At 33.1% G+C, this 25,211-nt stretch overlaps 1 protein-coding gene and 1 long non-coding RNA gene across 5 annotated transcripts in view; one reads left to right on the top strand and one right to left on the bottom strand.

Annotated features, from left to right (window-relative positions):
* The window catches only part of LOC119076225 (nephrin), a 173,624-nt gene that overhangs the window by 46,656 nt on the left and 101,757 nt on the right, over positions 1 to 25,211 (bottom strand). For all 4 annotated transcript variants that reach the window (XM_037182881.1, XM_037182882.1, XM_037182883.1 and 1 more), the window contains exons 5-9: positions 19,055 to 19,148; positions 13,818 to 13,931; positions 10,588 to 10,612; positions 9,528 to 9,706; positions 4,145 to 4,290 (exon numbers count right to left, since the gene is read on the bottom strand). In XM_037182881.1, the coding sequence (XP_037038776.1) occupies positions 4,145 to 4,290; positions 9,528 to 9,706; positions 10,588 to 10,612; positions 13,818 to 13,931; positions 19,055 to 19,148 (558 nt within the window). The remainder of the gene's footprint in view (positions 1 to 4,144; positions 4,291 to 9,527; positions 9,707 to 10,587; positions 10,613 to 13,817; positions 13,932 to 19,054; positions 19,149 to 25,211) is intronic.
* LOC119076226 lies at positions 227 to 15,615 on the top strand. The gene is made up of 3 exons (XR_005087580.1): positions 227 to 387; positions 3,135 to 3,137; positions 15,605 to 15,615. It is a non-coding gene; the product is annotated as an uncharacterized LOC119076226 (long non-coding RNA).

The raw sequence follows: 25,211 nt of genomic DNA, 5'->3' as shown, positions 1-25,211 counted from the left end.
GTTGAATTTTTCGGTACTAGTAGCAAGCTTGTCCTAACGAGGCAGAGCCGAGTAGAACAAGCTTACGACGTGTACCGAAAAATGCAGCTTTCATCACGAGTCACAAACGACGATTTTTGTGCTTGAAAACTGAAATGAGATGAACCACAACACCATTAACATAGAAATCACTCTACAGCCATTTCAACAACAAAGCATGCACATTGCACAAAGTATTTCACGGCCGGAAAAATGTATATGAAAATCCATTTTCGGTCGGAGAGAGCGTCCGAGAAAGTACTTTCTTGGCCGCAAATACCTCTCTCTGAGAAATACAGAAAAATTGAACTTTTCGATCGTAGAATGCGTGTCGAAATCCGTCGAATTTCAGTCTTGAAGCACAAAATAGTACATTTCGTACCTAGGACTAAAAGTCTTTTTGCCTTCGGCTCTGTCTGGAAACTTCTCACACGCTAAAAAAGAAAGACGGAGAAAAATCTTTCTCCAATATGAAAAATACTATACCACGGACTAAAAGTCTTTTTTAGCGTATTCGATTCCCGACCTCGCCTTCGGCTCTGTCTGGAAACTTCTCACACGCTAAAAAAGACTTTTAACCCAGATACGAAATGTACTATTGTGTCTTAGAATCATAATGTGGATCAATGGACGAAATTTCTTTTCTTACACAGACAATCCGTAGACCCTCTAAACCCCTGTGCGTCTTTCTTAAGACGACAGGTAAAAAAGACCATTCTCATTGCGAGATGTATCAGAAAAGTAACTTTGCACACTCGTAACGAAAAATACTATTAGAAAAATGTGAGATGAAACTAATGAATAGATTTTGTATCAAACACTTGGTGACATTTTAAACAAATGAAGTATACACCTAACAGATTTAATTTGTATGTCGATTATCCTTACCATTTGTGGGCAATTGCAAAACTGTGACGCTGCAAAACCAGCCAAAAAATGGCTCTAGCTTTTTACATTAATTTTACCACCGTTCTGCGGTATACTAAAACCATTCAACCAGGAGAATTGAAAAAAGGAATTAAACTGAAGTCTAACAAATACATTTTCCTATAAAAAAAACTAACTTCCGTATGAATGAGACCTAAAAATAACACAAAATAGTAAACGGTATTAGGCTGTAATTGTCACAACCTATATGCAGGATGTTTCAGTATGCATACGTTCAATTGCATGTCAGTAACATGCAGTCAAAATTTAGATTTCAATGGAGAAAATGGCATTCAATATACGTATTCAACAAAACGAAGATTGAAATGTTTTGAATGTGATAGACGTAGTTGTAAATTACTCTTAGTGCAGAAGAAATACATAGAAATTGCGGATAGATTTTGTTGCGTTGCCACGACTTAAACCGTTTTAATCTTCCATCTTCCAAATGAGTTTGTGGATGTAAAACTATAGCCATTATATTGCACTTAAACCGCGGTGGTATAAATCTTGTTCCAATATATTATAATAAACAAAGACAAACCCCGTAAATCTAACATTTTCTACATCATTCTCTCTATAACTTAATTTAATTACACAATTTCCGTCTTAACTAAATCTTTTCTGAAAAATTGACATAAACTAAAAGTTCTTATATCGAAAATTGCTAAATCACAAAACACTCTACGAACAAGAGAATATATACCATGATGATGCTTGCCTTGAAAGTTATCTTGTAAATTCTAATTAAATCTTAAATTATTTCCGAAGGAAGCTCTCTATACCAGTGACTTTAACATCACTTTTTGGATAAAGCACAGAAGAGAATATAAATTACTTCTAATACTTACTTGGATTAACTGATTAAAATACGGAAAATTTATTAAATTTCCCCGAACATGAGTATGGGAATTATGGTTATTTTACGATACACGCATATACAAAAGCCATGGCACACGTAAAAGTTACAAATTTTACATGTTATTGGGTATAGCGGAATATGGAACGAAATTTTACTATTATTGCAAATACCCATAGTTGAACGGTTCGACGCCTTAGTAACACAGTGAACAATATATATATATACGGAATTTACACATACACATACACATCGCCGGCACACACATGTTGTTGATGATTGGTGATGATGAAAGTTTTACAGAATTAAACTTTGATTATTATAATCATCTAGACCACAAATGCAGAGTAATTTAAGAGTCAGTATTATAACATTGAATTCAAAATGTGATATTACCACTAATAGGTAAGGGACTTTATTTTCAAATCCCAAAATGAGGGCCTTAATTCTCGACTTTTCGTATAAGTCTAATATAAATTATAAATTTTAGTTTCGGAACGGATTTACTCCACTACACTTTATAATATATAAATGGTTTGGGTACACGCTGAGCGGGTATATTAGTGAGCGTGCGTGTACCAACATTGTCGTAAGTGAGAGATAAGGGTTATACTTAGGGTAATTCCAAACCAATGCTGTTGAGAAAATAATGTTTGTTTAGATACTTTGGTGAAGGTTTTACATCTTAATCAATAATTGGAATGTATTAATTGTGTTCGGAATGGTATAATGATATGCTACAGTGTTGTATCATATCCTTGTCTGGTGGTAATGGAATTATAATTGGAAATTTGTTAGTAGAGATATATGATAGTTCTAATCGTAATGAATCGCACCCTTGAATATCAATTTGTCAACGTCTTTGTTCGTTTGATTAAATATTTGTAGAAAAGCGTTTTTTACGAAATGTGAATATCTTTGGAGGTTTGAATTCGAAAAATCAGAATCTCGAAAATTAATGACTTTTTGTCAGGCAAATCGACGTTACAAAAATTTGTATTTTAGGACAATCTTTGGATCACCTGGCCAGAAACCCCTTTTTATGAAAAACATTGTTTTTTAGAGTTCTTCAAGTATCTGAAGTAAGGCGAAATCTACTACCTCTGAGAATAAATCTATTTTCTCTTGTTTGATACAAAATCCTTTACTTCGGTTAAATATATCATGATTGTGCTGTATAAGTCAGTTGTCAGTAAATAATATGTCAATTTGTTATTAAAAGGTCGTTTACTTTGTGTATTAATTTTTTTAAACAGAATGGATGAGTCCCACGCCGATTGGATGATCCATGAGCTTAACCTTTTGCTCTACTTTTGATTATTATTTGAAGTACGTGACCGCGTTCGGTTGTATACGAGAGTGATGCTATCATTATATTCTCTACACCGCGTTCAGTATTACTTTATTGAAATTTACCCGAAAATGCATAATTTGATATCAATTACACCCAGCCTAACTCCATCAGACAGAAAATATATTAATTTTCAATAAAAAGGTCGAAATTGTTTTTTTTTTTTTCAAATTGATCGCAACATAAGCATTCCATGTAATTTCCCATTATCCGATTGTTTATTCCCCAGTGCATGCCACGCGTAATACATTATGATACCCCAGTCATAGTGTAATGGTTTATTACTTTCGAAAGCCCTCCAAACTGTCCACGTTTAATCGAAAAATAATCTTTTGATATTTTGAGAAATTTGATTTGACTTGACCGGTAAAACCAATTGGTTATTCAATTGAAACGAAAATGTCATGGCATGATCTAATTTATTTATTGTATAGTGTATACTATATACATCCAATTCAATGTTCAACTTCCATGCTCAAATTCATTCTCTTAGCACCAAATGTTATTTTAATACGTAGGGTCAATTGCCATAAATCCATCAGATTATGTTGTGTTTGTGCTTCCGTTATCGATAATAATGAAAATGTACGAATGATTGATTGGCTTATGCCAAGAGCATTTAAATCAAGCGTAATTAATAACAAATAACCATAAATAACCTCAGGTAAGTAGGGAAATGTCCTTGTTTTCTGGGACATGTCTTGGAGTGTTTTATACAACGGTATTAGGTTTCTATGCAATAAAAAATCATAAATTTGTCAAACTAATTATGTTAAAACAAAACATAATTCAAACTCAAGCCTCCCAACTATTTTGTTTCGGGGTTAACTCCAGAGGAAAAAAAAGATGTTGTAAAAACATGCTATACAAAGAAACTGAATTTCCACTCTATGAATAGCTAACCGTGCATATATAAACCGTAGTAAAAACAATTTTTGCTTTGTTTCAAAGAACGATAATATTCCACAAATTATACAAAGTGTACAAACCTTCGTTCGTCTTAATTGCCGCTTTCCTTTGTACCACGTAATAATAGCATTTGGCCTGGACCCCGAGCTCTCGCAAGAAACTTCATATCTTCGATCTGCTACCAATGAACTGGGTTTATTCTGTATTTCAACAGTGAGCGGTTTTACTGGGAAATAAATTGAGAAAAAAATTTATTGCTTTAAAATGAGCAACGTAGCTTTAGCCTTAGAAGTATAGCTTTGGGTTGATTTTTATGTTTTTTCAAAGAAACTCTTAAATTAGCACATTTACTTACTATATAACATCATAATTATTGAGTATCGATTGAATAGTATAACAATTGTCGATGTTTGGTTGAAGAGAAATATTTTGCGAAAAGATCTCATGTCTCTTTAGGAAAAGTTATTAGTGTTTGGCGATCCCTAAGCTGTATTGAAACTTGATAACTTTTAAGTGTATATGCTACAAACAAAGCAATTAACTTCTACAATCCACATTCACATTCTGAGCTTATCATTGACAATAAGTCTTAAACAACCTTTCAGAAACTACCAATTATCTGTTTGTAGCCTGTTAGTATACTATAGTATACGGAGTAAGGACTATTGTCGAGGGTGCTTTTACAACCAAAAGAAACCGTTAGATTTCCTCTCTTAAATCTTCATTTTATAGACTCATTCGTTCGTAAACCATTTATAATTGACTAAAGAATGATAAATTTGTTATGAAGCAAAAAGTGGGACTATAGTTGGGCAGCCCAAAGATATTTTAAGTGTAAACTTAACTTAAACAACATTCAATTGTTATTATACAAGGGGCAAACATTCATAGAAAATCATTTGTCAGCCAAAAGAAAATGTTCAGAAAATCATTCAAATACGAAAGAAAATCCTGGACTCAAGTAGATTCTTAAAAATTGAAGAAAAAAAAACCATCCAGAATCAGTCAAAAATCCTCTAAAAATATTTTTTAAACGATAGGAAACTCCTTTAAAAGTTTCGAAAGTCAACAAAATTTACAAATATCTGACCCCCGCATGTTCTATTTTTAAAAAATTAGCATCAACAGACAAAGCAATTTTTATAATGTTGATTCAAATGGCTATAACAAGTCAGTCTAGTGGCTTATTTAGAGTTTCCTTTATTTCATCGTTCGACTAGTTGTCAAATGCAAAAAGTATTATTTCTATCTAGGTGCACAAATTGATTTTTGTTGTACTTAGGAATGTTTTCCACAACAGCGGAGCGGTGCACAATATACTAAATATTAACTGAGAATAATGCAAAGATGTATAAGATGAAATATTCCATGATCACTAAGATCGCTTGTGGGTATTAACTTTCCACTTCAGATATGAAAGAAAGAAAGAAAAACCAGTAAGAATGAAGAATATTATTATTATTTGAGTAGAAATCTTCCAATCAATCATGTCATGAAATTATTATATTTCATATTATTAATGTTGATATAAATACCAAACCAACTGAATAAAATAATGTAATAAAAAGAAGTATTAATCAGTACAAACGGCATCACTATAATCGAATAAAATATAACGAATTTATATATATATATATATACATCCGAATACACATTACCATCAATTACAAAAAGAATTTTCTTTCTAAATCCTTTGACACTTCTAAATGTCGTTTCACAATAAAGCAACATCTTAATCTTGGAAAACGGTGAAATACAATGGGGTAAATAGATTGTAACAAAAGTTAAGAAACGCTTGGATCACCATTTCCAACAAAGCTTAAAAGAGAAGTAAAAAAAAGTGGAAAGAAGGAAGAAAAAAAAACTTTAAGAAAGTCGTTTGAAATGTTTTCTGAGCTCACAGTGAAGCTTTTTATGGGTGCGCTAAGTAAATATATGAAAAACCTAATAATAAAAAATGTATTCGGGAAAAGAAATAAATAAAAATAAAATTCGCACACACAAAAAAACGACGAAGGAAAAAAACAAACTAAACTTTTTTATACAAAAAAATAATTCAGCAGACCTTAACGATATGGATTGTATAAAGCAAAAATCTCCTCTTTATTTATCTTTTGAGTATCTTAATACGTATCCGGAGTTCTATGAATTAACAGAAAAAAAGTTAAAAATTATGGAAATTTGTATTCATAGGAAATACTTCTCATCGCTGGACACATCCGCCGACCGTGTCCCCATTGTGGCGATCCAGAGATAGAGCAATAATAATAATTACAGCCAGACAAAAGAAAAGCTGCGACACTTTGCATTGTTCTATTGAATTATGATACACATACAATCACACATAAGGTGATGGCTAAGGGAAATTAATTACGGCATGCGATTTGTGCGACAGCACAATTAATGTAATTTATCGTAACGTACAACAATGATCTAATGACGTTCCTCACATTAAATGCTATTGTGCATGGTCGGAACAATTTATTTGTTATGCAAATCACAAATCAATGACGAGTGCTGGTCCTGAACCGGCAATCGGTTATTTGCCTTTAAATTGAATTTAAAACCATTATCTTCCATTTTGTAAATTGGTGCTAATAATAAACATAACAACGTAACAACATTTTATGACGGCAAGTCTATCAAAATGAGAAATGAATACACGTCGTATATTACCTCATCGCAAATAACAATCTCGTCAAAATTGGATGTTGTGATTAGGATTTTTACTCATATTTCATATATGACCTCCAGGCAATACTATATTCTTTATCGTATACCCGCGCGTTCAACTTACATGGGAAGTATTATCATCGCTTGTACGTACCGACATAGAATGGAGTAAAAAGTTAACATATTCGCATTTGAGATTCGTAATGCAATAACTGAAGACTTTGAAAAGGCAACCTTCCGAAACAAAGTCACAAAATTGTAACTCAAACTTACAACTGTTACGTTCACCCACAAATACTGTTCAAAGACCATACCAAATTTTCTGCGCTACACTTGCGAGTCTAGTACCGTCGTTCAGCTAATCAACTTTACTATCATCCCAGCGTTTCCATCACAAGTTTGATGCATAAAAGCTATTCCGGTGGAATATAAAACTTGTTAGTTATGTGATGATACATTTATATTGTTCAAGATATGTCTGTATATATGTAATCTAAGCCATGGAAAGTTGAACGAACATCCTTGTTCGTTGCTGCACATTTATATGGTGATTTATCGTTGATATGTGTGTGAATCATATGAATGCATGGACATGGGACGTGTATGATGGTGAAAAACAACACCAACTCCCAGCGAACGTTCATATAATTTCGCATGGTCGTTTTATGTGGAAAGTTTGTTTGCTTATTTCAGTATTATATAAAATTGCAGTGTAATTTGTAAAAATAATGTTGGCTAAGTTTGAAGTTTTCATAAAACATACAGCACAAAATTTGAGCGCATAATAATATATAACATTAGTGGTGTTTTTAGCGTATAGGAACAAGCAATGCCTTTCCCGTACTTTTGCTGGTCGGATTTGTAATTTTACTTTATTGTAATTAACAATTATTAGTTAGAACAAAATGAATTCGGAACATTGAAACCTGAAACATTTAGAGAGAAAGAATCCTATTACGGCACCATCATTATTAACAATGGGGGATAGGAGTTTTGACATAGTTACTTATACAACCGATGCTTTTTTAGGCACTAAATGTGTAGATTGTCACTCAAGGCCGCATGTGACAATACACATCGTGTGTGTTTTTATCATCTAGTTGTATACAACGTTTTTCGCAATAAATGCAATTGAAAGTCATAATTTTGGTCACTTGTTGCGAAAAAGGTATTTTTAATCGGCGCAGAATATTATTTTATTCATCTTCACCAATAATTATGCGCACGTCATTTATGAACGCTCCCTAGCGCAAAATTACATCATTAGTTGTACTATCATACAGATACCCTCATCTCACAAAGTGAAAGAACTACGCGAATCTCTACATTCCACACGTCACGTAAATGAAAAGCTTTTATTTCAAACACAGCAATAAAGCACACTCGAAAACAATCAATCAGTGACCTGCACCGTGAAAATATATTTAACGAATATTTCGATATAAATTTACATAATTACATTTTGCTTGCTCGCTTACTCTCTCTAGCACACATATACATACACCACACTTCCATCCACATTGTAGGCAGATACCACAACCTCTGCACCAGCAGCAACACAAAAAAAAACCCTATTGCATCCGATGCAAAATGCCATGATTTCCAAAAGTGTTTTATTGGAAAATCGAAATAAAATTGAAATAAGCTTCAAGTGTACATCCCCTGATTTTGTTTGTTATTTAAATTTAGCTTAGGCTTTTCGTGGATTTTATATATATGTATAGAGGAACAAGTGAGCGTAAAGCAATCGATGTTAATTATAATGACAGCACATTTAGACAATTAAGCTCAGGATAAATTAATTGAGTTGAGATCAATAATCTGACTCTTTGAAATGTCCGTTATATATTTATGCCGGTGATAAATGTGAGGTGGTGTCGGTGCGTGTATATTGTATTGTATTGTATTATAACATTGTCAATATGACGATGATAATGTTGCTGCCGATGATGGTGATTATGATGGTCGAGTTGAGTGAACATTATAGAATCTGATGGTGAGCTGGTATGGAAGGCGAGTGTCTATACATGTAGTATATAGTGGATGGATTACGTAATGTCAGGATTGCAAATAGTTAATTAGAATAACACGATGATTATCTTTGTATTCTTGGGTTTGTACTGTGGTTAGGCAAATGAGATTGTTCGTAAAGATAACGAACTTAGCTAAACTAATAATGGCATGGAGGGGGTGATGGGCTTGAAAGTTATTCCAAGTGTTGATAAATGAGCAAAGAGTCCTTAAATAACTTTAAAGTGTAAGAAACTTAATTAAAGTTAAAGAACTGGAAAAATGTATCGCCTAAATTGGTTGGTTTTGGAAAAAAGGGATATCGAGGGTTATTTGTTCCCACTATTTACACTCAAACGCTAACAGACAACATAAATACTTCGCATAATCTAAACATGAAATCTAAATTGTGTGTAAAGGTTGTTCCTATCAAATTAAAAAAGGGTCAGATTTGCGTTATTTTTTCACACTAAGATTTATTAATGGTATTGTATGGAGATAACAATCTGGTTAGCAATGTAATTTACTCAGTTAAACCAAAAACGTTAACCGAAAAAAAAACGTAAAAAACAATTTTCTCTTCACATAAATTGAATATGCGTGTCTGCTTTTGTGCTTTTAACAGTTTTAATTTCAATGAAAGAACATCGCCCGACAAAATCCCTCGGTTTTTTCTTCTTGAAATGGCCATAATTCCAGCCAGCAACAATAATAAGCTCTGTTCCCACCCGAAAAAAACCCGTATACCATTCTCTTGTTGACTAAAATTTATATACTCACAATGGAGGTCCATCACATAACTGCTTTCTTTCGGTTCAACTAGCATTGTGTTCACAGCCTGACAAGTAAATACGGAATTTAAATCTGTTCTCTGTACAGCTGGCCACAGCAGGCGATTTTCAATTACATCGCCCGAATTATGTTCATATTGGTCGTCAACGAGCAGTCCGTTTACTAGCCTGTTCAAACAAACAAATTAGAAATTACGATTTTATTTGGAAGGATAACCGTTTTTTTAGTGTGTAAAGTTAAAAAGCTTTCAATGTTTGCACCATACAAATTGGTGTAAAGCCTAAAGCTGCTTACACACAACTTGCCGATTAAATCGGTCGGTCTTACGACAAAGAGGCGCACCCGATAAAAATACAATGAAATTCAATTGTGTTTTAAAGTCTACCCAGTCTACCACTGTTTGTCGTTTCTATTCTAATAGTTCTATTAGCGTTTTGGATGTTTTAATTGAAGCAGTTCAAATTCAGGTGAAGCATTCCATTGCGCATGTCGGTGGTGCTTCAGCAGGTGCTTCAGTTGATGTTTAACTTGTTATATGTTTTGATATTCACGCCGTAAGTGCGGTCGAAACTCAAAATGGAATGTGCGGATGTCTTTCTAACGTAGCGTCATTTTCATACAATGAAGCGTTGAAATGTATGATTCGGTTCACTTTTTCATCCAATCGTTCACTTAAAATTTAAATTTTAGGCACACTTACGGCATGAATTCAGTACTGAATAGTTACAGCGCCTCCTCAGAATTCTGAAAATTCCGAAAAACAATTTCTGATTTTTTCGGAATTTTTCTAATTTTTTTTCAAAATTATTTGCTAGATTCAGAATTTAATTCTTTGAAATAAGCAATGTTTGAACTGTTGCTGAAGTGTCGTCAATGAGATTGGTAAGATCTGAATTTGACCTGCTCGGAGCAAATAAAAATAAATTACAATCCAGTGAGCAAAATACACTGGACTGAGATCAAAAGCTTGTGGAGCCAAGAGACATAAAGTTAACAAAACTAACTGTAAGAACCATTATGTATTAAATGTTATCGTAAGCATACGTACCATCGAACTTCTGGTTGCGGCCGACCTACGAAAGGGAAAGAAATATTTTTCAATTAATTCAATGTTTTATCATTACTCAACTTTAAATACAACACCAACAACAAGCCTCACAAATTAAGCCTTCTACCCTCTGTTATACCACTAAATATGTGTTTCATTTTGTGTTTAGACTTTTACGCATTTTAATTGATAGCGACAACGGTCTCATTTGTATCCACATAAAAATAAATTTTCCACGTCAATGCTATGAAATTTCGGTATCAAAATGTATAGATCTGTCATGTATATACAGTAATTACAGTATACACGTACTCAACGTTAAATTATTTTATTCTCTTATATCAAACGAAAATTATATTGAAATTCAAATCGTTTAATGAAATTAAAATCTCTGTTAGTATTATTGCATATAATACAAAATAGAATAAATTGTCGAGAGCATGGGATTCTATGCTAGTACTATTCATGTAAAAATTTATAAATATAATAATTTCGCTTCGTCATACTTTGACGACCCATTTTCGACACCAACCATTTGTATGATTTCCTTATTTTACCCATAAAAAATCCTTTTTTTTAATTCAATTAAACACACGCGTGCTAATTTCAACATCGCGTCAAATGTACAAATTATGGCTAAATTACTGAAATTTACTTTTAAACGGGTTGTTCTCCAATTTTCTATTATACAGTAGAAGTTCCAGCATTTTTTTTTTGCTGAAAAAAGAATGAAAATAAAATTTTACTTCAAAAGTCGCGGAAGCAAAAACAAAACCTCCAGTATGTACGTACTATACGTATGTTTGATGATTTCCTTGTACGGATTTCGTGAATATATTGTACACACATACAAAAAAAATGGAAAGAAAAGAAAAAGAGAACGAAATTATGATGGTGTTTCAAAGTATAATAAAATTTTCATTAAATTATACATAATTATTGAGTTCCATTTGCATTTTCTAGCAAAGCATAAAGGCAACAATTTTATTTTTATTCTTGAGTTGCTCTTCTTACAGTATAGAGTAGAGTTAGTGTTGTTGTGTTGCCGAAAAAAACTCTATTTTTATTGTAATGTCTCTACAGTTGTTTGGTGTACGAAACATTAAACTTATATTTTTATCTGAGTAGTTTTTTAGAGTTTTTTATTTACGAATATTGTTATTGAGTCTGAGTTTGAATTTTTCATTTTAACCCGAACAATATCAAGTGTGGTGTGTGGTATCTCAATTCTAATTATTGTTATTATCATTTCTTTCGAAGAAACTTTGCATTGCAGTTAGCTTTATGGTGTACAATGAAGTGAAGGAGTTTTACTGCAGCGATTGCCTTTTTTAACGGAACGTAGTAATTTATATGAATAAAATAAAGTTAATTCACAGCCGGAATTCCTTAAGTGAAATGGCATCCATGTAAAAGAATTAACCTATAGAGAATTGTTATTCTTGAAGTCAATTGGCGAGGTGCAGACGATTGCACGTCAATTTAATAGTTGATATTGTTCATGTTTTCAGAGACTGGTAGCATTTTAAGTTTATTTTTTATGTTTTTCGAATGAGAAAATTGGTGTCAGAAGTTCACCTAATATAGTACGATTGGTAAAGCCTGGGTTGAAGAAGGCAGGCCAAATTTGACTTAAAAATTAGATGTCACAAAAATTCAAGTTATGTGAAACCTGACCTACACATTTTCTAAAATATGTGACCTGACCTGAACTCTCAGGTCAAATACTCAAACTTGTTTCAAACTGATACGACCAGAAAATGTGATTTCCTGACCTTGGTCGAGCTTTATGTGTGTCAAAACAGTTTAGCTTGTAAGATCAGTGGGCGTGGTTGACGGTTGACTTCATTTAATACCTCAACACACAACACCTTCACATAATGAAAAATGATGCATTCTGAAGCAATCCATTCAATTTTACAAATGATTTGCAATTAAATCTTACCGAAAAAAGATTTGTTTCCGCGTATCTTGGAGACTGCAAAAACATATGTTGACTACAGACTACACCCACCGCTTGTTTGAAAATAAAACAAAAAAAGATGAACGGAATAACCTGTTGTTCGGGAATCAAAACCATCAACATGATTTGAGCCGCAGCGAAAAATACAAAACATTTCTATAAAATATCTCTCCCTCTATTTGATAGAATGCGCAATTTTTTTTCCCTAGGTTCACTTTATTGAGAAACTTCGTTGAAACATTTTTCGTATTTTCCATTTGAAAAATTCCAGCCGATAATTAATTATCCATTGTGAATGGAACAACTCGAAAACGCCAAGCACCATATATCACTTTCTTACTATACCGTAACAATAGCAAAGATCACAATATAACCTGACACGATACGGTTACATTTAACATTTTCGGTTTAAATAGCATGCGGAGACAAATTTGTATCATCATGTTTATATTTTTGTTCTTCTCCAATTATAATAAGAGGATAAATGATCCTTAGAAATTGCTTTTTTCCTCGGTTATTCTTAAAGAAAAGTTTGGATATTCATTGCCCTGCGTATTCTCCATATAATAATACCTACTCCATGAACCACACTTTTATATACTTTTAGCTGTTCACTCGGTTGTACGTCTATTTTATTTTCATTTATAATACACATTAGGGATCATCAATATTATTTCTCTTTTGTTGCCAACGCTATTCAATAACGTGCTTTTCCACCATCACATAAAGCCTATCTTACTATAGTCTGAAGTAAAATCAGCATTATATGGACTGAAAGGGCTTAGAGCTTAGACACTATTAAACACGATAAAAAATGCGATGTACTTAATTCACTGTACGTTTGGATGTGCTTTTGTGTGTAGTCGTTTCGGTTTTTACTTCGTTTAGATGTTGATTACAGGGTCATGAAGGAAATATATACTTATATGCCTTTGGCATTGAGTTTTACAACATTTTTATATGCGGAAACTATAGCAATATCAGAAAAATAAGACTCATTACAGTACGACAAATTTCTCTTTTGTATTCTCGATTCGGTAATATAGTTTTGCACATTCAAAAATTTTCTAATATCTTCTTCGAACAGACTTTATGTAAGTTCGGTTTTTCCAATTTCATTTCCAATACTTTCCAACAATAACACAAAACATAATATATATGAATAAGTAATTTCGTTTATATGTCGGTCGGATATAAGTAGAGGGGGGTACATAAGATATAAGTAAAATGCAATCCCTATATAACATGAATATCATTTTTGGCTTACCACCAACAACGCGACATGTGAGCATAATGTCGTCCCCCTCCTCCATCGGACCGAGTATTGTTCCATTCAATTGGCGTCCCCATCTATTCAAAACCAATGGATGCTCAGGAGGAACTGCAAGAATACAAAAGAAAATTTCCTGTTATAAATTTGAATATTATCTTTTCGGGCACATAGTGAAATAACAAGTCTTTCGAGAAGTCATCATGGCGATATAAATTATATTACTCGTTTTTGTTTTCATTTATTATAGTGTATCGGGTCGGTATAATATCGGTTATAATATCGCTTTCCCATATCCATATATTGCTTACTACAACGAAAATTATACATAAAGGATTGAATGGTTCAAATAACGATAAGCAAAAATATGGAAAATTTATTTGTATGTACGAGAAATGTTATGCTTTTCCTATTTAGGTATATGAAATGACTTCGAAAGCTAGAGCTTCGGAAAACAAAATACGACTACTCATGCAATAGAAAATGCATATAAAAATAAATAAGTTTTCGTGTGGAATTTGCATTTTGAATGTTGCAATGGTGGAATGTAAAAGAAAACTGTAAGTATGTAGAGCGTGTAGTTCGTATCAACGTTTCGTTGTATTGTGTATGAGTCTTACGAAAAAATGTTGCAATTTCTTTTGTCTAATGCTCGTTTGTCTGACTATATTGCTGTATTGTGGAAAAGTATATATGAAACATTGGAAGCATAGTAGCTTCCTAGATTTACATGCCAGTTTGTTAACATTTGATTGAATAACAACGCGACTTGTCCGTTTATATATTTGCAATATCAGAAGAAGGAGTAAATGCAAATGAAATAAGTATACCGAAAAGCAAACAAATTTTCCGATCGTTAGTCGACAAAAACATCGTTAGTAAGACAATTGCTTAGACTTTTAAACTTGTTATGTTGCTTGAAATTTTCCGATCTAATTAATGGTGGACTGAATTGGAGTACGGCATGGTACGAAATTTTAACAAAACAACTAAACGCGTCTCCAACAGTTAATAGAGCGACTCTTTGTAGTTTAAAATGATCCATGAAAAATTTAAACTAAGCGTCGCTGAACCGATTTAATCAGGACATTAAACATATTTCAAGGTAAAAAAATAGTTACTTATGCAACAAGTTGTGAAATACTTCTGATATGATGCATGAACATTTTGCGACGGAATGCTAAAAGGTTTTTTTAGCGAATGAGAAGTTACCGGCACGAGCCGGAGGAGAGCTGTTTAGCATGCGTTAGAACCAAAGTTTTTCCTAAATGACGAGATATTTTAACACTAGTTAAGTTGTCGATACAGATGGGTGCCAGTGTCTAAGGAAAATTCTTTAAACCACCTTGAATTTACAAGCTGTTAAGTGACAACATTATATCATCATATAACTTCAAAATCTCTCATACATACGGACACCACGAATGGAAAAGGTTCTAAGGGCAAACTCTTTTCCAGAGCTTTCTTAATTCTTGGTTTAAAGAACTTGCCACAATTTCGTTCGCTTTGTCCTACGATGGAAATTTTTGGAATAAAATATCAGCCATTGAACCGTTTTTATTGTTATAGGCACTAAAACATAATTATACTGACCGTTACTCGTACACCTACGATGGATATCTGACCTTCTTATAAAAGTTTTTTTTTTTGGTCAGGTAATACTTAAACTTATTAATATTACATCAAATTGATATCGGTCACAAAATTATTAAATAATTTATGGACTTTTATGCTTGCCTCCATAATTAGAAAAGGGTTATTCTCAGAGAAATATTTATTTACAGTCTTATGTAACATTGTAACTAAATTCCGTGAACGGCTTTCGTTTTTTTTGGTTTTGGTTTGAATAAAATTAAATATTGATTCGTTCTCACAGGCTTTATCGTTTATGAAAATCATTGAAACTCTAAAAAAAAGTTACACTTTTGAGCACTAATATTTTATTGGAACAATATAATTCTCCTCCAACACTAATAATGTAAATATTAATTTGAATTTTTTATGAGTTGCTGCCACGCGATCTTACCGAAGCAGTAAAAGTGGAAAGTTTATTTGCTTAAAAGGTAATTTATAGGTAATTTTTTTCTTCGGAATGGAATATTAATTTGTTAATTTATTTTTTAAGTAAAACCTAAATGAAAGTTAAGATCCACTTTAAATGGCAACGAAAACGCAGTTAAAATATTAGCGAAAACTTGGGTCGAATTAGTTGAAGCGTTCATCGTAAAGCGTAAAAGGGCTGAGTGAAATTCTTTTGAGTGTATTTACAAGCTCATTTCAAGCACTAAATCTTGAACAAGTGGAAATGAGGTGGTATTTGTCACTAGATGTCATCGCCCGAAACCACTTACAGGTGTGACGCAAGTCCTTTTATCCACTTACAAAAGAACTGACAGAAAAACCAAAAAACAAACCAAATTTTACCTACTGTAATTTGCTTTGGACCAAATGCGTTGGATAAATTTTGATGTTGGTTTGTGACTCCAGGAAATCATGTCCGGAGCGATAGCGGAGGACTTGACGCAGTCTGACTTCCAAAAAAAGAACGAAGAAATTTTTTTGAGACGCGGCAACTATATATAGGCGATAATTTAAGTTTCTTTCCTTTGGCCTGTATCACCACAAATCCTAATCTATCTTATTCGCGCTTCAAATACGAGCAAAACGAGCTATCACTCGACTATGTAACTTTAAAATTGCCGGAGATACATCGTTTTGAAGTTGGTCATTTTGATAGAAAATGCACCAAATTAACGTTTTCCAAACAATCAAAATCTTTCAACTTACTCTGTATGTTTCTATCTATCTATCTGTCTGTCTATCTATCGACGGTCGATCTCGGAAACTAGTCAGCCAATCTCCATGAAATTTTGCAGGAACCTCAGGGTGGGCATAAAAATGAAAATGTGATACGCCATTACCCCAGGAAAAACCAGAATTTTGTTTTATTGGCCTCGAAGTGGTTTCTGAGTGTGGTTTTCGAGGGTCGGGAACGCGTTTTCGGCTGTAGCTTAGCTGTATTGAAACCTACAGACGCGTGCGACCCATCAAATGAAAGGTATTCGTAACACGATTCGAACAAAAAAATAATTAAAAAAATCGGGTCAGATTCGTTTGAGCTAGAGTGATTAGAGTGACCAAATTTTGAGCTACTCGAGCGTAGGATGAAAGGGCTAATATTTTTTGGGTTATGAGAGATAGAGAATTACTTTCTTCGGCAAAGTCTCAGAGTTTTACGAGTAGAACAGAGGGGCATATGTGAAAAATGTCGAAAGTTGGAAATGGGTGGGTAAATTATGTTTTTAGAGTTATTTTGTGAATGGTGGCAGATAGAGAGTTACTTTCTTCGGCAAAGTCTCAGAGTTTTACGAGTAGAAAAGAAGGGCATTTGTGAAAAATGTCGAAAGTTGGAAATGGGTGGGTAAATTGGGATTTTGGAGATATTTCTTGAATGCTGGCAGATAGAGAATTACTTTCTTCGTCAAATTTTCGAATTTCGTCAAATTTTCAAATTTCGTCAAATTTCGAATTTCGTCAAATTTTCGATTTTCGTCAAATTTTCGAATTTCGTCAAATTTTCGAATTTCGTCAAAATTTCTAATTTCCTCAAATTTCGTCAAATTTTCGATTTTCGTCAAATTTCGTCAAATTTTCGAATTTCGTCAAATTTTCTAATTTCGTCAAATTTTCAAATTTCGTCAAATTTTTGAATTTCGTCAAATTTTTGAATTTCGTCAAATTTTCGAATTTCGTTAAATTTCGTCAAATTTCGTTAAATTTTCAAATTTCGTCAAATTTTCAAATTTCGTTAAATTTCGTCAAATTTTCGAATTTTGTCAAATTTTCAAATTTCGTCAAATTTCGCCAAATTTTCGAATTTTGTCAAATTTTCGATTTTCGTAAAATTTTTGAATTAAAACTGTAAACTGTTATAAAAAGCAGTGTTGACTACACTTGTAAAACAACTGATATCCCAACAAAAATCTCTTCGAGAAAAGTGTGACGCAGTCTTTGAAATACAATTTCTAAAATGAATGATATCGCTAGAGTTGACGCTTTCAGCTTCGTTACGCAAAAATTAAATTTTACACCCAATTAGTTCAAACAAGCTGGCTTAGGTTTTCTCATCATCTGCCAAATAATTTTTACAAAAAAAATTTAGACTGGAACAACCAAAATTTTACCAAAAAAATCTGCGTCGCATGTGGCAGATAAATTTTCTTGCTGGTCTGTTCCTGAACATCTGAAACTTTGCGACGCAGATTTTTTTGGTAAAATTTTGGTTGTTTCCAGTCTAAATTTTTTTTTGTAAAAATTATTTGGCAGATGATGAGAAAACCTAAGCCAGCTTGTTTGAACTAATTGGGTGTAAAATTTAATTTTTGCACAACGAAGCTGAAAGCGTCAACTCTAGCGATATCATTCATTTTAGAAATTGTATTTCAAAGACTGCGTCACACTTTTCTCGAAGAGATGTTTGTTGGGATGTAGTTACATCAACCTCATTGAATAGACAATATGAACTCAAAATGTATTTTATCTATAAATATTTGATAGATTGTGGAAACCTTTGTGAGCTATTACATGTTGCTTGTTTTTCATTCTGCACAGTTACTACCATTCCATAAAACACAAAATTGCTCTTAATTGTCTGATTTTGATGTTGTAACTGTTCCAGAAATGTACGCAAATAAAAATAAAACGAGAATTAATTTATCCCTGTCCAGAGGGCGAATTAAAATTCTAGTTTAATTCTCACTTATTTGCAATACAAATCGTAAAACAAGCTCAAATTAGCAACGAAATCGAAACGACAAACTTTCTCGTTTTGTGTTTTTTTTTTTATTTTGCTCCGCACCAAAACATTGTTAAACCTCTCGATCGAACTGTATGTGAATTGCTATTGCTATAAAATAATTTGTAGTTTTTATTGGAAAAACTTTTCCATGAAAAAAGTAAGCATTCGGAATTTTTAGCGATACCCGTAAAAGCTTGTCATGCTTTTAAAATACGGTAAAAGCAGGAATTTTCGCCGCGCGTAAATAGCAAAATATTTTATGTTTCCTTTATAGGAAACATTGTATGCTTTTTATTGAAATTTGTTATGATTTGATTAAAAATTTAGCAGAGATGAATGGAGCGACATATTCCACACAATTTTGAATTTTTGAATCTGGGGTGACACACATTTTCAAATTGATAGACATAAAAACCACTATAAACATTCTACTTACTTATTATGGTGAGGTTGTAGCGAAAGCTTTGTGTTTGGCTTGTACGGAAGTCAACTCTACATCTATACACCCCTTGATCGTGGCGTTTTATATCCTGAAAATATATAATAAAAAAAATTGTACTCGATTTGATGATGGCTGTTAAACGGTCCCGTTCATGCAATTTTTCGAAGAATTTGCGACAAAGCATGTTTAACGATTAACAATGTTGCCCGTAAAAAAGTTCATGGAAATGAGTATTGTATGAGTAAATGAATAATTTAATGAGCACCTAATTACTAAGAAATGAGACCTCTAAGTGTCATTTTCTTAGTCAGATTTTCTATCATAATAAAAACCAACTTTCAAGATTTTCATTTTTGGTTTTATGATTTTGACATTTTTGATGACTGGGATGATATTAAATTTTTTTTCTCACGAAAGAAAAATCCAATTTTAATAAAAGTGTCCATTTTGATTTCGAATCTCACAAGGAGATGATGTACGATTAGAACGTTATCGTTTAAGATTATCATTTTTTTCCTGCCAATAAATTAAGGCGAATGGCGACACTCTGAAATTTTGATTTTTTTATTTTGAGACCAGAAAATTTAATATATCATCCCTGTCCATCGAGCTATCAAAATTCTATCTTAGTGGTCAACATTAACATCGAGCATATTTTCATCTCTCGTTCATTAGCATAAACAATAAACAATATGGTTTGGGTTTCTGATATTCGCAAAGTGGACCTTAAAAACAAAGCTGAGCCGAGTATTTTTAAAGCGATTTGAAAAAGTTTACCTCTTCTTTATTGATTTATTTATTTATAGTTACAATGGAACAGGCCTAGGCCCAATTATACATTGAACTTAAGAAAAAATTAAACAAGAAAAAAAATTAATTAAATAATCAATTATGCAATCTAATTTAAAGAGAAAAAGGAGAAAAAAGCAGATGACTAAAATAATTTAGAACAGTTTAAAACGGGTACAGACTTTTCACCGTTGACTTATATTCGTTGTAAGTGGAATTAAATATGTCACTGTGCCGAAAGTAAACATTATGGTTGTTCTGCATTCGATGAACCGGCGAATTGAGCTGTATGTTCGATGATTGCGTAGGAAGGCAGAATAGGTGATGGTTGTTCGTGGATGATTTTGTACAGAACCATTTCATCCAGTCCGAGGCGACGGGTTTCCTTTCCAGTGATTTCATTTTAAGATGTTGCAGTCTAGTCGGGTAGTCAGGTTTTGCCCGATTGAATCGGTAGTACAGTATCCTTGTAAATTGTATTTCACATAGTAGGGGTTCCAAATGATACTGCAATATTCCAGTCTGCTTCGAACATACGTGTTGTAAAGCTTGATTAGGCTAGCCGGACGTTTGAAGCTCTGAGTACTTCTAAAGATGAATCCAATTAGTTGGTACGATTTTTTTGTGATTTCATTGATGTGGGTAGCCAAGCTTTCTTTACTATCAAACATAACACCGAGTTCCTTTTTTGTCGTTTTCTTTTCGATTGGCGTATCTTTTATAGAGTATTGATAGATTATCGGTTGAAGTTTGCAAGTTATCGACAACGCCGAACACTTTTCGGGGTTTCAGATTCAAGTCATTGTTGTCACACCATTTCGAGAAGGATACGACGTCCGATTGTAAGCTAGAACCGTCTGCCAAACTCTCGATTTTTCTGAAGATTTTGTTGTCGTCGGCGAATAACGAGCTAGATGAAGTGAGTCCTACAATAAATCGGGCATTTTTCGCAGCAAAGTCGGATATTTTTTGTGAAAAAAAAATCGGAGTGCCTCCGGGTAATGCAGGGATTAGTGAGACTTGTCATATAAAATACGACGACAATTATTAAACTAACTACAGTTATTACCATAATCTTTTTGAGCGGAAAATAATATTTAAATGTTACTAACCAATGTCTGAATTTAAGATAAAATTTACAGAAGTCGGTAAAAAATTAATAATCATTAACTACAGACTTCGGGTCGAATTTTCGGAAAAATCGATCAAAGTCGGTCAAATGTATGAAAAGTCGGACATGAAGGAGGTCTGCGTAATATATTCTTCGAAGTGATTTCATGCAATGTCAAGGTTTGAGAACCAGAACCATACTTTTAGAATACTTCCGAATGTATCTGTCTACCGTGCATAATAACGAAAACTAGGAAAATTTATTGACAAAATTGCTTTGTTGCTAACAACTTTCTCAAGTCTTTTTTGGCTTAGAAAGTTTTTGATTTTTGTATGAAATGTTAAATTTATACTTTCACACTGGAAAACTTATAAAAACATTGTATCACACATTCATACGGCGCACTTACATATTTATTCATTTATAAGTCTTATCTCTAACCAAAAATTCTTAAGGTCATACTTTAAACTTTGAAACAATAACTCATGAGATTTTGATACTTTATGCTTGTGCAACGTGAAATATATGAACACTTACTGAACTATTTAACCCCCGTTTTACACAAAAGTTCCACGTTTATAATTTCATATTTTCGGATTCAAAAGGTTTTTGTTAAAAGTTTTCAAAAAGAGAGCTTTGAAATAAAATGCTTCCAGCTTCAAACACCAGCAATGGGCTAAAAGTATACAAGAACCAAGAAGAAGTAGGAAAAAAGAAATGGAACGCCAGAGATGATATACAGCACGTGTTCGCCACGAAATAAAAGATGCTCAAATTTTAATTTATACCCCGTAGTAGTTTGTGTATAACTTGTGGATACGAGATTATGAAACTTGAAAGTCTGTGAGCGAAAAAGTGATATTTATAAACAGTTTTGCTAAACATTCAGCGTGGCTTTTGAAAATCAAATTATATGCGGGCTGTTATGTAAATTGAGCCCGTTGTATACATATATGTGTGTTTTACGTTACAGACAATGTAATTAAAATACATGGTTAATCACTTTTCTCATAATGGATGCAATGTTTAAGACCAAATATTTATATGTGCAGCTATACCACTTATAAATTGTGGCTTTTTTAGTGCTTAAAACATTAAACTCTCACCAAATGTTGCCTAAGAAGTAAACCGGTATATATACGAAATGGTAAAAGGAAACTTACACCAACAAAATAACACGTTTAAGAGATCAGTTTAACCAGCTGTGTGCATATAAGACATACTCCACATTTAAACACCGATAATCTGCGGGTTTTCTCACAATAAAGCGTTTTCCAGCAAAAGCAAGACGCTTTTTCAATATTATTTGGTATATTTGCCATGAAATACCACACATATTTATAGCAATTGTGTGCTACTCGTTATGAGTGGCTAAACAGCGATAGAAATGCAGTAAAGCTAGTGTACGGAACAATATAAAATGTATTCTCGGTGTATACTTGAATCGAGTGAAAATATATTATATTGCTCATGTAGTACACACACTATACTTATTTATGTTATGGACTAATGGGAAAAATCATGGAAAATTCATGCAGTTGACAGTTAGAGGGACTGTTTTCTATACATTTTAGGAACAATGCAATTGAAAAGTTTATACACAAAATCAATTCAGACTTCAAGAACTTACAACTACCTACGATCATTTTGTATGTGTCTGTTGCGATGTCGTGTATGTATAAAAAAAACATTTGTAACATGTATACAACGTATTTACAAGTAAAGTTTTTTAGGGTAAATATTTGAGCCAAATATTAACCGATGTATTTCACAGACACCACAACGACATGGGACAGAATGTTGTATAGTATTATATACGTTGTATTCATCTAAAGTTATCGACGAAACAGAACTTAGTTACTTTTCTGATTGATTTTACGTTAGCTTACCGATTTCCTTTCGGTAAATATTCTTTTATTTTACTGTATACTTGAGTGACATATGCAATAATAATAACTATTTTAGACATAAGTATCGAAATAGTATTGCTTTATGCATTAGGAGGTAAGTTACAACTCGTTTTGGCAACAGCGACGTTTGTAAAAATTGCCATAGTCCTTTACATGAAATCTTGTTCGTAATGAGGGATTCTTTTGAAAAACAGCCTACCGAAATCGGACGCATTTTCCAGTGGAATTTTTTATATGTGCCTAGAAAGGACTTCAACCCTAGAACCCAAAACCACTTTCAAGAAAATTCTTTGAAGCTTTTGTGACTGGTGAAAGGTGATCAAAAACCGAAAACTTGCACTTTTCTTACCAAAATTTCTCCGGGTACACGAGCCCTACAGGGTCGTGTGGGGTGTCATTAGAAATGTAATCACATGTACTATTGAGCCGAATAGAGACTCAGTGGTTTTAAAATTAATCCACACTGAAATATGTGCAGTTGAAGTTTTCAACCGAAAACTTGCACTTTTATTACCAATATTTCTCCAGTTACACGAGCCGTACTTGGTGGTGTGGGGTATCATAAGGTAATTTTATGTGCTTTTGGGCCAAATAGGGTCTTATGGGGTTTGGATGCATATGCGAAAAAATATGGGCACTTAAACATTTCAACTTCTAACTTCAACTGCACATATTTCAGTGTGGATTAATTTTAAAGCCAATGAGTCTCTATTCGGCTGAATAGAACATGTGATTACCTTTCTAATGACACCCAGCACGACCCTGTACGGCTCGTGTACCCGGAGAAATTTTGGTAAGAAAAGTGCAAGTTTTCGGTTTTTGATCACCTTTCACCAGTCACAAAAGCTTCGAAGAATTTTTTTGAAATTGGTTTTGGGTTCTAGGGTCGAAGTCCTTTCTAGGCACATATAAAAAATTCCACTGGAAAATGCGTCCGATTTCGGTAGGATGTTTTTCAAAAGAATCCCTCAATTTGTGTCTGAAGACAAAAAATAAATGAACAAACCTTGATCGCACTCTAAATAGAGTACTGAAACTGGACAGTGAGTAAACGTTAAACACTGTAAAAACATTTTCATGTAAAATAGAGTACTTTCTGAAGCTGACCACTATGATTGCTCATGCTTGGACTGTGTTGTATCAACGTTAAATTTGCTTGCCAACCATATTAATAAGTCCAGTCCAAGGTGTTTTCAAGAGAAACTGCGGGGTTTATGAGAAAGAGTGCTTTCAAGTGTTGCGTTTAACTTTCCGGTTAAACACGTTAACTGGACTTTTCAAAAAAAAAACATTGCTGAAGAAAAATTGACACTTTGTGGTACTGTGCTAAGTGAATACGATATGGCAATGATTTTCGTTGCAAGATCGGTAAAGTGGATAGGGAAGGGAAATTGAGAATTTTATACGTTACACACAATCGTGTAAACTTGTAGAAGTCCGTTCCGTTCTCAGATATTACAAATGAATAGTCACCAAGTCGGAAGTAAAGAGTAAATGCTTAAAATTGCCGTTCCTACAATTAATAAACATTCATTTATGTCTATCCTTGGCTTAATTGCATAAAATTTCAAACAGATAGTGAACATGATTTACGTACAATTATGAGAAAAACAGCTGATGAACGCTATGCTATGGTCATGCTATCCTATATTACAACATGGATCTTACAGCTAATGAAGTAATAGTTATTTTCGTAACAAAATGAAAGTGGATTTTTGCGAGTAAGCAGTGTTGCAACTCGAGCCAAAGGCAAGAGTTCATGTGTACACGCCAAAAAAAAAACAAAAACACTTTCCCTGAGTTATGAACAAAACTTTTTATGTCAAGGTTGGCGAAAATTGATTATAATGCGGGGCGAAAGTAGTCATTTTCGCACTGCGTCATGAAAAATATTTCGTGCTTAAAATATATGATTCAAAGAAAGTAGCTGATGTAACACTCTATATTTTGAAATAATATCAATCGATTCGCAAAATTTATTGAGAATCTCGAGACATCAAAAATATCTCCAATTTAAATCCGGTCTATGGATGTGATAATGTGGTGTTTTAAAGGATAGATTGAAATTTCAGTAAACTTCTTTTGAAGTCAAATTAAATTAAAGTTCTAAAGTTCTATTACCATCCCTGATAGAAGTTGCGATTGCTTATTAATTGGCTCGTACAAGATTATTATAAAGTTTATGGAGAAGGAGGAAATTACCACCTGCACCTAAACTTCATGCTATTTTAAGTTAGGATATCAAATAAAATTATTAGTCTCTGTCATTTGACATAATATTGGTGGAGTAAACTAGAATGTTGTCAAAGAAAATGATATGAACTAGAAAACTGTCACAGGA

Source organism: Bradysia coprophila, unplaced genomic scaffold (genome assembly GCF_014529535.1).
Source record: "Bradysia coprophila strain Holo2 unplaced genomic scaffold, BU_Bcop_v1 contig_232, whole genome shotgun sequence".
NCBI classification, from domain to species: Eukaryota; Metazoa; Arthropoda; class Insecta; order Diptera; family Sciaridae; genus Bradysia; species Bradysia coprophila.
The sequence above is the reverse complement of the archived record's forward strand: the minus strand, read 5'-3'. Positions and strand labels throughout refer to the sequence as shown.